Raw genomic sequence first — 13305 nt, 5'->3', positions numbered from 1 at the left:
TCGTTTTCTTGCTGCTTTGAAGAATGAAGAGGCAGACACAAAATAAGCAGCAGGCAAAAGTTTATTAGAATATAAGATTAGAAAGTAAGAATAGTAGGAAAACTCTCTTTACAGAGTAGCAAAGTGATTGCCTTGACAATATGCAAGCGTCCTTATTTTAAAAGGTTTTGGTCATCCCTGCCCTCCCTTCCCCTTCCCTTTTGTTCCTTCTCAGGTTCTACCCTTATTGACTAGATAACTCTGGGTGCTGGGTTATCCATTCCTGAGTGGCTCATTTCCATTATACTGGGCTGGGTTAGGGGTGGGAGGAAGTTCTATGGCCATACATAGGTCTTTCCTTAAACTCCTGAAGGAAATTTGAGAGGGAGTAGGTGGGGTTTGTTACATTCTTAAGAGAAACTTTATTTTTTTTATTAATTAATTGATTTTATTATTTTTGCTTCTACTTTTTTTAAGTAGTTTATTGTCAAATTAGTTTCCATACAACACTCAGTGTTGTTCCCCACAAGTGCTCTCCTCCATCACCACCACCTCTTTTCCCCCTTCCCCCTTCAACCCTCAGTTCGTTTTCAGTATTCAATAGTCTCTCGAGTTTTGAGTCCCTCTCTCTCCCCAACTCTCTTTCCCTCTTCCTCTCCTCCTGGTCCTCCATTAGGTTTCTTCTGTTCTCCTGTTAGACCTATGAGTGCAAACATATGGTATCTGTCCTTCTCCGCCTGACTTATTTCGCTTAGCATGACACCCTCAAGGTCCATCCCCTTTTCCACAAATGGCCAGATTTCATTCTTTCTCATTGACATGTAATACTCCATTGTATATATATATACCACATCTTCTTGATCCACTCATCAGAGTGTGTGATGGACATTTAGGCTCTTTCCATGTTTTGGCTATTGTTGACAGTGCTGCTATGAACATTGGGGTACATGTGTCTCTATGCATCACCACTTCTGTATCTCTTGGATAAATCCCTAGCAGTGCTATTGCTGGGTCATAAGGGAGTTCTATGGATAGTTTTTTGAAGAACCTCCACACTGGTTTCCAGAGCGGCTGCACCAGTTTACATTGCCACCAACAGTGTAGGAGGGTGCCCTCCACACCCTCGCCAGCATCTATAGTCTCTTGATTTGTTCATTTTAGCCACTCTGACTGGTGTGAGGTGGTATCTCAGTATACCTGAGAGAGTTTCCTGTGGTCTGTCAGACACTCCCAGCATTGTCCCAAAATATTTTTTTCCTGACCCACAGACCTCAGGCTCTAATCTTTCCCTCTCTGCCTACTGAATCCTATCTTTTATCATATTACCTTGATTTTAAATATGCAACACCCAGATAGACTCAAGAAATAATAACTCATTGTGTAATAATCTGTCATGGAATGGATGTGCTTGCCTGTCTCCTCTATCAATTAATATGCTTGTTTGTGTGTCTTTTCCAGTGACCAGTAAAATGCCTTGCACAACCATGTATAAAATTCAGTTTATAAAAATTAAGTATAAGAACAGAAGCATTTTGACCTTTTTTCTCAACTCATTACTGTAGTTGTATACTTTTACCCAAGTCATACATTTAACAAAATTATTTCCCTGAATTATTTTTTAACCAAAGAAAGTTGTTTTACTTTTGACATTATTTAATTACAGGTGATTATGTTGTTATGACTATATATTTCGAATTGAGTAGAAGAATGGGATACTTCACTATTCAAACATACATTCCCTGTATACTGACTGTGGTTTTATCCTGGGTGTCATTTTGGATCAAAAAAGATGCTACACCAGCAAGAACAGCATTAGGTGAGTTAAAAAAAAGGAACAAAAACTCCTCTACCATTTTGTATAATATTAATACAGAAGTATTCATAAGAATACTTCCAATGAAAAAGTCTTAATTCAAATGTGCTTAGATTGCTTTCAATAGTTAAGTTAGACTCTTCTTTCTGAAAATAGAATTCCATGTGTGCCACTTAAAATAAGTTGAGGTTAGGAATTCAGAACAAATCAATTGCATCATTGATACTATGCTCTAAGGACAATGTCATCATAAAAATGTAGTCATGTCCTTTGAATCTGTCACACTGAAAATCTCATTACATCAGTGTAAGGAGACACAAATTTTCATGCACTTTTGAGGACGGAAAACACTATATCATTAGTCTCTCAATAACAGAAAAGATTGTCTATAGCAACTTTATCATCAAACAGGAAGGTGGTCATTCTTTTCAGCTATAATCTACATACTAATGTTCAATGTCTTTTCATGAATTTTCCTCGGACCACCCCTCACCAAATCCTCTCAATAAAACATTAAATTTCAGTGGTCATAGAATTGTGTAACATTTTAAATCAATTTTTCTTTATGATGGTAATATTACTCAACTTTCAATATTTTGATTTGTGAAAAGAGCTAATATATAAGATTGGATATATAGGTTGTTTTCCCAGAAAAATGTCTTTCAGAAAAAAGAAGAAGCTGCCCCAATTTTAAATTCTTTGCACTCTCTCACATTACATGGTGCCTTTTCTGTATTTCTTAGTTCATTCTTCATTCAAAACCAAAGTACTCTTTGAGCAAAAAAAATTCTAACCTGTAATATCTTCTACCAGTGTTAGTTTTGCATGCTTATAGAAAAAACATAATAAAATTGATAAATCACCCAACAAAATTACAACACCAGTTTAGTAATTATTCTTGGGGTTACAACCTCACAATTATAGATTATAGGTAAGCATGACTTTTAAAATCAGCTTCAAAACAATATAATATGTAGTATTGGTTGCACAACTTGAGACTGTAAAAGTCCTGTCAAAGAGTTACCAGAATGTCACTAAGGAGATAGAGATACTACACTCCAGAAGAGTGAAGAAATGTCATTAATACCAGAATATTTAGTTGAGACACCAGAAAGGCTGTGCCTAAGACTCAAGGGGGCATTTGTAGGACTGCTTTGAATAAAGTTTATACCAAGCCATGACAGGATCAGGGAGAACCATCAGTAAATCAACTGTCAAAAGAAAGCATTTAACATGCTTTTAAAAAGAATAGCATAGGGGCGCCTGGGTGGCTCAGTCGGTTAAGCCTCCGGCTTCGGCTCAGGTCAGATCTCACGTTCGTGGGTTCAAGCCCCGCGTCAAGCTCTGTGCTGACCGCTAGCTCAGAGCCTGGAGCCTGCTTCCGGTTCTGTGTCTCCCTCTCTCTCTGACCCTCCCCCTCTCATACTCTGTCTCTCTCTGTATCAAAAATAAATAAAACATTAAAAAAAAAAGAATAGCATACTTCATAATGTTTCTATGTATCATCCACAATATTAAGTATATAATAAAAAATTACTAGATATTCTTGGAAGCAGGAAAATGTGACTCATGATCAAGAAAAAAAGAGAGTCAATATAAAAAGACAACTCTGATGTTGAATCAGCAGACATGGCTTCAAAGCAGCTATTTTAACAATGTTAAAGGACTTACAGGAAAATATAATGTTGATGAATGGACAGATGGATAATCTCAGCAAGTAAAGTATATTAAAAAGTAAATTCTAGAATGAAATGTATAGTAGTTGAAAAATTCATTAAATGGGCTTAAAAGCAGATTCAAGATGGCAAAAAAAAAAAGTTCATGCATAATTGAAGACCATCGTACAAAATGTATCTAATCTCAATAAGATAGGGATAAGAGATTCTGGAACATAAACAAAGCTCAGTGGTCTGCTGGACAACATGAAGATGTATAACATAGGTGTAACTGGTGTTACAGAATGAGATCAAATAAAATGAATAAGATAAAAATTATTTGAAGCAATGAAGTTAAAAAGCCCCAAATTTAATAAAAAAGTTCCTACCTACATATGTAGGCATGACATGGTCACCATATTTTTTAAGTTAAGTTGCATATTTATTAAATATTTTTGTATTAAAAAAGCACCTGCCATCAGTGTAGACTTTTCAAGTTTACACAGAATTTTAAAAAATATTTGTTTATTTTTGAGAGAGAGTGCACAAGTAGAAGAGGAGCAGAGAGAGATGGGGAGACACAGGATTCGAGGCATGCTCTGTGCTGACAGCAGAGAGCCCAATGTAGGGCTCAAACTTAGAAACCATGAGATCATGACCTGAGCCAAAGTCGGATGCTTAACCATGACTGAGTCCCCCCAAGTGCCCCACATTTACGTTGCAGTTTTACATGAAGTATGGCAACTCTACCACCTACAGTAAGGAGAGCTGGCATTCTGTTTTCACCATAGTGATTAAAGAAACAGATTCAAAGAAGGTAAGTGACTTTACATGACCAAATGCTGAGAAGGCCCAGAGCAAGACCAGGGGTTTGGACTTCCAGATCAATATCCTTTAAACATGGGTAAGCTGTCCACCCTGTGCCATTAGCCTCATCCTCCAACTGGCCTTGGTTATCCTCCCTGAGGAAGTAAGGGAGGCATTCACTCCACAGAAGCTGTGATGCTACAGCAAAGGTGGGAACTAATGTGCATTTATCTATCATATCTACCTCATCACTGAGTATTACTGCCTGGCAGATATTTTTTTAGTACTCTCATTCAGCCACACAGGTAGTGAGTATTGATGTCCATACTCCTGTGATTCCAGGATCCATGTCACCTGCCTGCCTGTCCAACAGCTGTAGCAGGTTCTGTTTTCTCAGGAGCTCATCTAGGGAAGAATTAGTCTTACCTCATTTTGCATAGTAATCATCCAGTCATTTCATTCTTTTTCATGTTTAGTAGCCTCCATCTTTTTTTATTTCTTTTTCCTTTTAAAACTTCCATCACATGGGTGTCTCTTTTCTAAATCTTTTCCACAGTCTTTGATTAAATCATTAGAATTGTCTCACTAAGTATCGAAATAGTCAAAGTCAGACCAACACTAAATATTATGGGTTAACTAATTGATCAATGAATCAATGCATTCCATGTGAAGCATTCATCAGAATGTCTAAAATGTGCCAGGCACATTTGGTGATAGGTAAGCTAAGATGAGCAAAATACAGTTTTGCTTGCAATGATTGCACAATTTGTTCAGGGAGACAGTCATGCAAAAACTATAAAGACATATGCAATTATCTATGCTAATGCAGAAACAAGGTACATAGAAAGCACAGGGTAGTGCTGATTCACATGTTATCAACTCTGAGGTGCATGCAGCAGGACCTCAGGAAAAGTGGTACTTCATCTTGGTCTTAAAGAAGGGGGGGGGGTCACAGATTGCATAAAGAAAAAGAAAGGAAATGGTTTATTTGTGCAAAAGAACAGTGTGAGCTGTGGTACAGACAGAATGTAGGGGAAGACTGCAAACTGTATCACTTAAAAATATTTAAAAGAAAATATGAAACAATTTGTGAATTTCTGCATAAATTGAAAGGTGTTGACTTGAAGGCTATGATAAAAACTTTATGGAAATGTTGCTTGCAAAATTTCATAAACATTAAAATTAAAAGTAGTATTACATTTAGGCAATGTCAAGAAGATTTACCTAAAAATAAAACACTGTTGGAGTGGAGGAATTTGATATGGTTCCTTTTACAACTTGATAACTATCCCCTGTACAGGCATCACCACAGTCCTGACCATGACCACACTCAGCACCATTGCCAGGAATTCCTTGCCCCGTGTGTCCTATGTGACAGCCATGGACCTCTTTGTGACTGTTTGCTTCTTATTTGTCTTTGCTGCTCTGATGGAGTACGCCACCCTCAACTATTATTCAAGTTGTAGAAAACCAACTACCACTAAGAAGAAAACATCGGTGAGTTCCAGTAGCAAAGATTTTCTGGAAAGGTAGAAGGATAGTTTGCAAAAAGGATCCTTATTCCTAAGGATCTTATGCACTGTTATATAACTAGCTAATTCAACATGACATTAAAAAAAAAAGGACAAACATTTTGAAGATACGAATATGACCATAAAGCACCTCTTCAGCTTTACCTACCAGTGACATGGATTAATGTGATCACACGTGAAAGATTGGTCTTAATTAAGGTGATTTGTAAAGCAGATTTTAACAGAAGTTTTCTGATTTTTTTTTCTGGTTTTCTTGTAGTTATTGAATCCAGATTCCTCAAGATGGATTCATGAGCGAATAAGCCTTCAAGCCCCTTCCGTATGTATAGCATTAAAGGTGCAAATATTTCTGAGAACTCTTACTAAACTAATTTTGAATGATATGTTATTGTTTATGTATGCATGTATTGAATAACAGTGAGTGTTGCGCACACTCCTTTCAAAAGTGTTTACATTTTTACATTTAAAAAAAAATTTTTAATGTTTTTTATTTAATTTTTTTGAGAGACAGAGCCAGAAAGGGAGGGACAGTGAGAGAGGGAGATAACAGAATCTGAAGTAGGCTCCAGGCTCTGTGCTAGCTGTCAGCACAGAACCCGACTCGGGGCTCCAACCAACGAACCAAGAGATCATGACCTAAGCCAAAGTTGGACGCTTAACCAATTGAGCCACTCGGTGCCCCAAGTGTTTAGAATTTTTAAAAGTATTCAATTTAGAAAATTTGGAAAATGAAAAATATAATCATAATTCTTCTACCCAGGGATCAGCATATACATACATATTTCTGTTTTGTAACTCAAAAATATGTTATGAATAAATTTCTGTGTTATATTGTTTTATGAGATTATTTAATGATTAAATTATACGCAATGATTGATGCACAGACAGTTGTGGCTGGATATGGGGCTAATCCACAGCATTTCACTTTTATACATATTCTTATCATGGCAGTTTTGTATATACCTGTGACTATTAATACAAATTCCTAGAAGCAAAAACGCTGGGCCAAAAGACTTGCTTGACTTCATTAGCTGTGTGGGACACACACCTCCCAAAACTTTCCCTGCATTAGGCTGGATAGACAAACAGAAAAATGGCTCCTGCAAACTGTTCCTTTATCATTTCTTTGATTACTGACAAATTTAATTCACTTGTTTATTTTTTATTCACATTTCTATTACTGTAAATTGCTTCTTATGTCTTCTTTTATGTAAGTTTCTTAATAGAACATTTAACACTATGTTATGTCTTTTAACTTTTTAAATGTTAAAAGGCAATCTGCCAATTATTTATATTATATACTATGTATATTGTATTTTATATAACATAAAATTTATATACTCACATACAGAATAATTAAGCATATTAATATGGTTTTTTTGTTATGTAGTTTTATTCCCGTTTTATGGCCCTTTGTCACTGTCATTTCCTGTGCTTTTCTCCACATGTATTAAGTCTCCTGTTGCCAAACCTATCAGCCTTTCTTTTTGTGGTTTCTGACTCTTGTGTTTTCCTTGGGAAGGTCCCCGCTACCCTCAGAATGATCTAACTCCCCATCACTTTCTTTTGAGCACTTACTCTGTTCAACACTATATTTTAACTGCTTTCATGTATCAGTTCATTTAACTTTACCCATTCTACCAAAGAGAAAACTGAAATATGTAGAAATTAAGCCCTATATGATGAAGGTTCAACAATTTATAATATTGTTAAATTTAATTAGCAATGCAGTCTTAGTATGTGGCTTGAGGTAAGAATCCAACTTTTGAAAAATTGAGAAACTTAAAATTACTGACGTGAGCTCCTCTTTTATGATATAACAAAATTTGTATATAACTATTCATATTTCTTTATACATATCAATTCACTAATTACACTAAATGCTTTATGCCCACCTACATACCACACATGGTCTTCTAACTGACGATTAGTAATTTAAGTTTAGTGCATTTCAACATGTTTTTTAAAGGAGACTGCTTGGCTATCTATTCTCATTTTAGTTCTGACAGAAGGTGAGTGCTGAAGCCACTATTACAGCTATGGGAAGCCACAGAGAACTACAGATTTGCCAGCAAATGCTTCCAAATAGCAACAGACAGAGAAGGGAAAGGGTTGGGAGTGGGGATGCTCTAAACAAAAACAAATCAGAACAAACAGCTTGAGGCCTAGAAAGCACGTTATCACACACAGCCAGGGGACTGGTTGTGAAAGAAGAAATACTGACACCTTTGGTATACAAAAGATATTGCCAAAAGAAAGAACCTTTACATAGGAAATAAATAAATTTTCACAAAACCTGAAGAATTGTTTTGTTTTGTTTTAATGAGGAAAAGTGTAATGACCGTGAAGGAAGTACATAGAAAAACAATTCAGAAAGAAAGGGCTACAGGCCAGGTGAGAAGACATAGCATGCTCTTAAACAAAAGTTCATAAAATAGCCAAAGAAAATGGAGTTTTCAAGGGTGCCTGGGTGGCTCCATCCATTAAGCCTCTGCCTTTGGCTCAGGTAATGATCTCATGATTCATGAGCTCAAGCCCTGTGTCAGGCTCTGTGCTAACAGTGCAGAGCCCTGCCTGGTTTATTTCCCTTTCTCTCTACCTCTACCATGCGTGTGCTCTCTCTCAAAATAAATAAATAAACTTAATTTTTTTGAAAAGTAGAAAAATGAAATTAGACCACTTTCTTACACCATTCACAAAAATAAACTCAATGTATTCAGTTCTATGCTGAAAGATTCACAGGGTCAGGCTAATTAAGGAGCCCTCTATCACCAACATCTGCAGAGATGATCAGTCTCTGAGCAATGAGGGACAGCAGCCAGGCCCACTAACTATTATGTATGCACTTTGGGGAAGCTCTTTGAACATCTTTGTACCTCAGTTTCCTAACCTGTAAAATGCAAGGTTAACTACTTCATATGTGGAGTAGAACCTGCCACCCAGGAAGGAAAGGGTTTCCAGGGACATCAAGGGACTGCATTATACGTGCAGGGAAAGCAGGAGTGAGTCAAGGACCCTGCTTGGCTGCAGGCAACCTTGGAGACGCACTAATTAAAATCTCCAGTTGAACCCAGTTTGAAATTCTTATGATAAATGAGAGATATACATTTTAAAAAGTATGTAAGGAGTTTAACATATGCTTAGGTATCTTAGCATCTTAAATTTAATTTCAATATTATAAAATGCAATTCATTTTATTTCATATTTGTTTATTTATTAAAAGCCCTCTTAATTATTAGATCAGGTTTATTTATATTTCAGTGATCATGAGTTTTAGTCTGCTAAATTAAGAAGTGAATAGAGGTTTCCTTGCCCCCAGAAACCTTGCTGCTTATTTGCCTGCAGCTCCTTGGTTACCCTTTAGATCTCTAGGAAGCTGTTTTCATCAGTGCTTTCTGATGCCCATTCTGAGTCAACATTTTTCTTTTGGCCTGTCCTGCATGTTTCTCATCTGTGTGTCACTTCACAGGCACAAAGCATTGAAGAAATGAAAGGATAAATATCTCGCTGAACACTGTCAAAGCACATATGCAATTATTTAATAAAAGCAGATTTTTCCAATTGAAGCTTGCCAAAAAGATACAGATTCGTCAAATGCACTGAAGTACAGAAGGAATCAACTTTTTTTTCTGCAACCACTTCCCCTGGTGATTTTTACCTACTCAGGTTTAAGAACTATTAACTTTGAGGAAATGTATCCACAGTAGAGCCTATAGAACAACAAAGTTTTCATATCTGTCCATTGCCCAAAGGCATGGAAGAAGGTTGAAGGTTTCAGTATGACACTCCTGACTGGTCATTGGTATGTGTGGAGTAGTCAATGCTTAGTCAACATGTAGACTGGTACATTTCACTTTGGGTTGGATCTCACACACAAATACTTCTGAATTAGAAGGATTCTCAAAAGGTTACCAGTAGTAACACTGAGTGCTCTACACTTTTACTTGCTTCTCTCTGGTTTTTGACTCCACATGGCTATGAACATATTCAATCCAATTAAAATCCAGAATAAAAGGAAAAGTGTACAATGTTTTCTTGTAATACTAGTTTTTGGTAAAAATATAGTTGACCCTTAATAAAATATTGTTGACCCTTGAATAATACAGGGGTTAAAGGTGCTGCCCCCCCACCCCTCCCACACAGTAAAAAAATCTGTGTATAACTTTTGACTCTCCAATGACTCAACTACTAATAGCCTACTATTGAGTGGAAGCCTTACTGATAATATAAATAATTGATTAACATATATTTTGTATGTTATATGTGCTATATACAATATGCTTACATTGATGTAAACTACAGAATAATGTTATTAATAAAATTATAAGGAAAAGAAAACACATTTACAGGACTTGACTTGTATTCATTGAAAAAATCTGCATATTAGTGGACTTACACTATTGAAATCCATGTTGTTCAAGGGTCAGTTGCATAAGAGGTACTCATGATGCTTCCTAATGAATTTTGGAAAGTCACTCTCCCCCAGCAAGGAACAAAAGACCTAACCAGCTAGCTGAAAACTAGATTTGTGTGTCCAAATCTCCCTTGATTTCAGCTTCCACTACTTCCATTGGCACAGTTCGATCCCTCAGTTCAACCAGCACAAATAAAACTAAAGCAGAAAGGCAACTATAATTCTTAATACTCTCATATTATTCACTCAAATTTAGAAATATATCCTCTTAACAGACTTCAACTTAATACATAATTCATAGTTATCGTGGAGAGCTCAAACAAGTCCCTGAGGAATTGAGAAGTCTATTTGAAGCCCCTTCTCAAGGTTAATAATGATTCCTCTCATTTAAGAGTGAACATCTACTCCTATACAGGTCCCACACTGACTGTTCCACATCAGGAGGAGAGCTTGGGAAGTAGAAAATAAAACATTCCAATTGTACACACTTTTGGCTATTTCTCTGTATGGGACAAGTCGTGTCTGGCCACCACACACTAAAAGTTCATTTTTACCTTAATTACATTGAACAAGAATATTCTCTCATCAGTCTTATAATACCATATTTTTACTACTTACTAATTAGGAAAAAAAATACAAACTTATCTTTCCACATTTCAATATATGCAGTGCTTAACATTTAAGGGAATATGTACAATATGTACATTTTTACTCCAAATCAACAAAAAAGTAGGCAGAACTTGAAATAGTTAATGCATATCTGAATATGTGCTCAGTCTCCCTCACCAATATCTGAGATATGCAAGTTTTAAAAACTGCCCTGTACTTTTTTTGCATTCGATTTTCAAATTTTTAATTAGCAGAATTAACTCTAAGATTGAACTGTTAGTTCAGGGATGGGGGATGCGTGGGAATGGGCATGGCATTATCCTTCTAATCTATTGGACAGATATAACAATGCATCTATTGCTTGATTTACCTCAGGATGTTCTTATTGCATTATATGATGATTCTTATGTCATTCTTGTTGCCTACAGAACTATTCTCTCCTTGACATGAGGCCACCACCACCTGCAATGATCACTTTAAACAATTCTGTGTACTGGCAGGAATTTGAAGATACCTGTGTCTATGAGTGTCTGGATGGCAAAGACTGTCAGAGCTTCTTCTGCTGTTATGAAGAATGCAAAGCTGGATCTTGGAGAAAGGGGCGTATTCACATAGACATCTTGGAGCTGGACTCATATTCTCGGGTCTTTTTCCCTACATCATTCCTGCTCTTCAACTTGGTCTATTGGGTTGGATACCTGTATCTCTAAATGTTGCTGTGGTGATGAGGAAAGAGCACTATGTTTTACTCTTTACTCTCGCCCTCCCTAGACTAGTGGTGACAAACTGGAGTAGGAAGGAAAACACTGCTCAGTTTATCTGAAGTTATACATTACCTTTGAGCGGTGCAAGAGTACACGGCAACAATTTCTATTATGTATTTCACACTCACACACAAGCAGGCACGCACACGTTAATTGAGTTCTAAAGTGATATTCTTGCTAATCCCTTATTGAATCTGTACCTTGGTGATGTTTATGACTGGTTTTTGGATATTGGAAACAGTTGCCAATTGTCATTGCAAGGAAATCTATAAAACATGCAAGCAAATATCTGAGAAGCTCTCTTAGGTAAGACCCCTTTTATATCTTGCCTAACCAACTTTTAGGAGCACCAGTGCCCACGTGTATGGAGTCACTGTTTGCTGGGATACACTCGTGCTAACCCCAGCCCCGTGTTCCTGGGCAGTCTGAGTTCAAGTATGAACTGCAGTGAGTTTTGACCCGAGTTCCTCTCTCTGTGGCCTATTTTACTCTGGCACTATCATTGTTAGCTAGCATTTCTTTAGTAATCTCACCCTAGGTTTGGGAAAGGTGTACATGCATCATCCAACAAGTTTCCAGTTGAGAAAAAAATATTATTTGCAAAATTCTCATGTTGCTGAAGTCAATGATACTGATTATCTCTGAACATCAGAAGGTTATTACTTTATTCCAAACTACTAAAGTCAGCAGTATTTTAAATTTGCATTCTTGGATTAGTTCAGTTGGAGTTCAACGTTTTACCTTAAGAGTTGTGTTTTACTAGACCAAAACACAACCCCAGAATGCGGGTCTTGTGTAAGTTATACTCTTACAGGTTCAGTGATTATCTTCATTTTGCAAAGACAAGTGTACAGCACTCATAAGCCTTTGTCTTGAAAACGTTTCCCAAAATGTGAAAGAAACATATATGGAATTTAAAATTTTCTTAGTGAATATTAACTTTCAAGTCAAATCAACTTTAGATGCAAAAAAAAGGGCAATGGCTATCATCAATGATATATTTTGATGAACAAAATTATTTTATACTTTGAAATATGAATATGTAGCAAAAGCCCAAAGAAAAAAATCCCCTGAAATAATTACTCTTTTGATATTTTTATAACACAAAAGTAATTTGCTTCTTGATGTTAGTTCTTTATTATAACTGGATGCCAGTATATACTTCACAAGACTCTTCAGAAGACTCCCACCATTGGTAGGAAAAACAGTCCTGCCAGTTCATTAATAATGTATTATTAAAATTTTGGTACTAAAATTTTGGTACCAGTATCTCTGTACTTCTAATCTTTCTCACCAAGAAAATTGAATTAATTTTATTGGAAACCATAAATTTTTATTTTAATTATCTATTGTAAGTACAATCATTACTCAGAGAAAAGGTAAAATAACATACATAGAAAGAATATAAAAGTGCTTATTTCACACAATTTACTGGATGCAGACCAGACATAAGGTAATGAGAGTGGAAGAGGCTAGAAAAGTAAAATATGAATCTGTTTATATTTATGAAACATCATTCATATCAAGTGAATGCAAATACATTGATTGATATATGATCACCCAGCTTTCAAAGAATGAGTCTATAGAGTGTGAGACATCCAAGTTCATTGCTTTTCTTCCTGTGATCTCCCTGCCTTTTGATTTGATAGTTGCTATATAGACCACAAGCCAATTGGGTTCTATTTCACAAATTCATTTTGAAACTTAAAATAATGATAAATATTTGTGGAGA

General features: G+C 36.2%; 1 protein-coding gene across 1 annotated transcript in view; it reads left to right on the top strand.

Annotated features, from left to right (window-relative positions):
• The window catches only part of GABRG3 (gamma-aminobutyric acid type A receptor gamma3 subunit), a 666709-nt gene extending 654166 nt beyond the window's left edge, over positions 1-12543 (top strand). The window contains exons 7-10 of the mRNA XM_029952275.1: positions 1643-1795; positions 5555-5751; positions 6046-6105; positions 11238-12543. Of these exons, the coding sequence (XP_029808135.1) occupies positions 1643-1795; positions 5555-5751; positions 6046-6105; positions 11238-11519 (692 nt within the window). The 3' untranslated portion in view covers positions 11520-12543. The remainder of the gene's footprint in view (positions 1-1642; positions 1796-5554; positions 5752-6045; positions 6106-11237) is intronic.
• Positions 12544-13305: the final 762 nt, after the last annotated feature.

This window comes from Suricata suricatta, chromosome 9, assembly GCF_006229205.1.
Source record: "Suricata suricatta isolate VVHF042 chromosome 9, meerkat_22Aug2017_6uvM2_HiC, whole genome shotgun sequence".
Taxonomy (NCBI): Eukaryota; Metazoa; Chordata; class Mammalia; order Carnivora; family Herpestidae; genus Suricata; species Suricata suricatta.
Note: the sequence above shows the minus strand (reverse complement) of the source record. Positions and strands in the feature narration are given on the sequence as shown.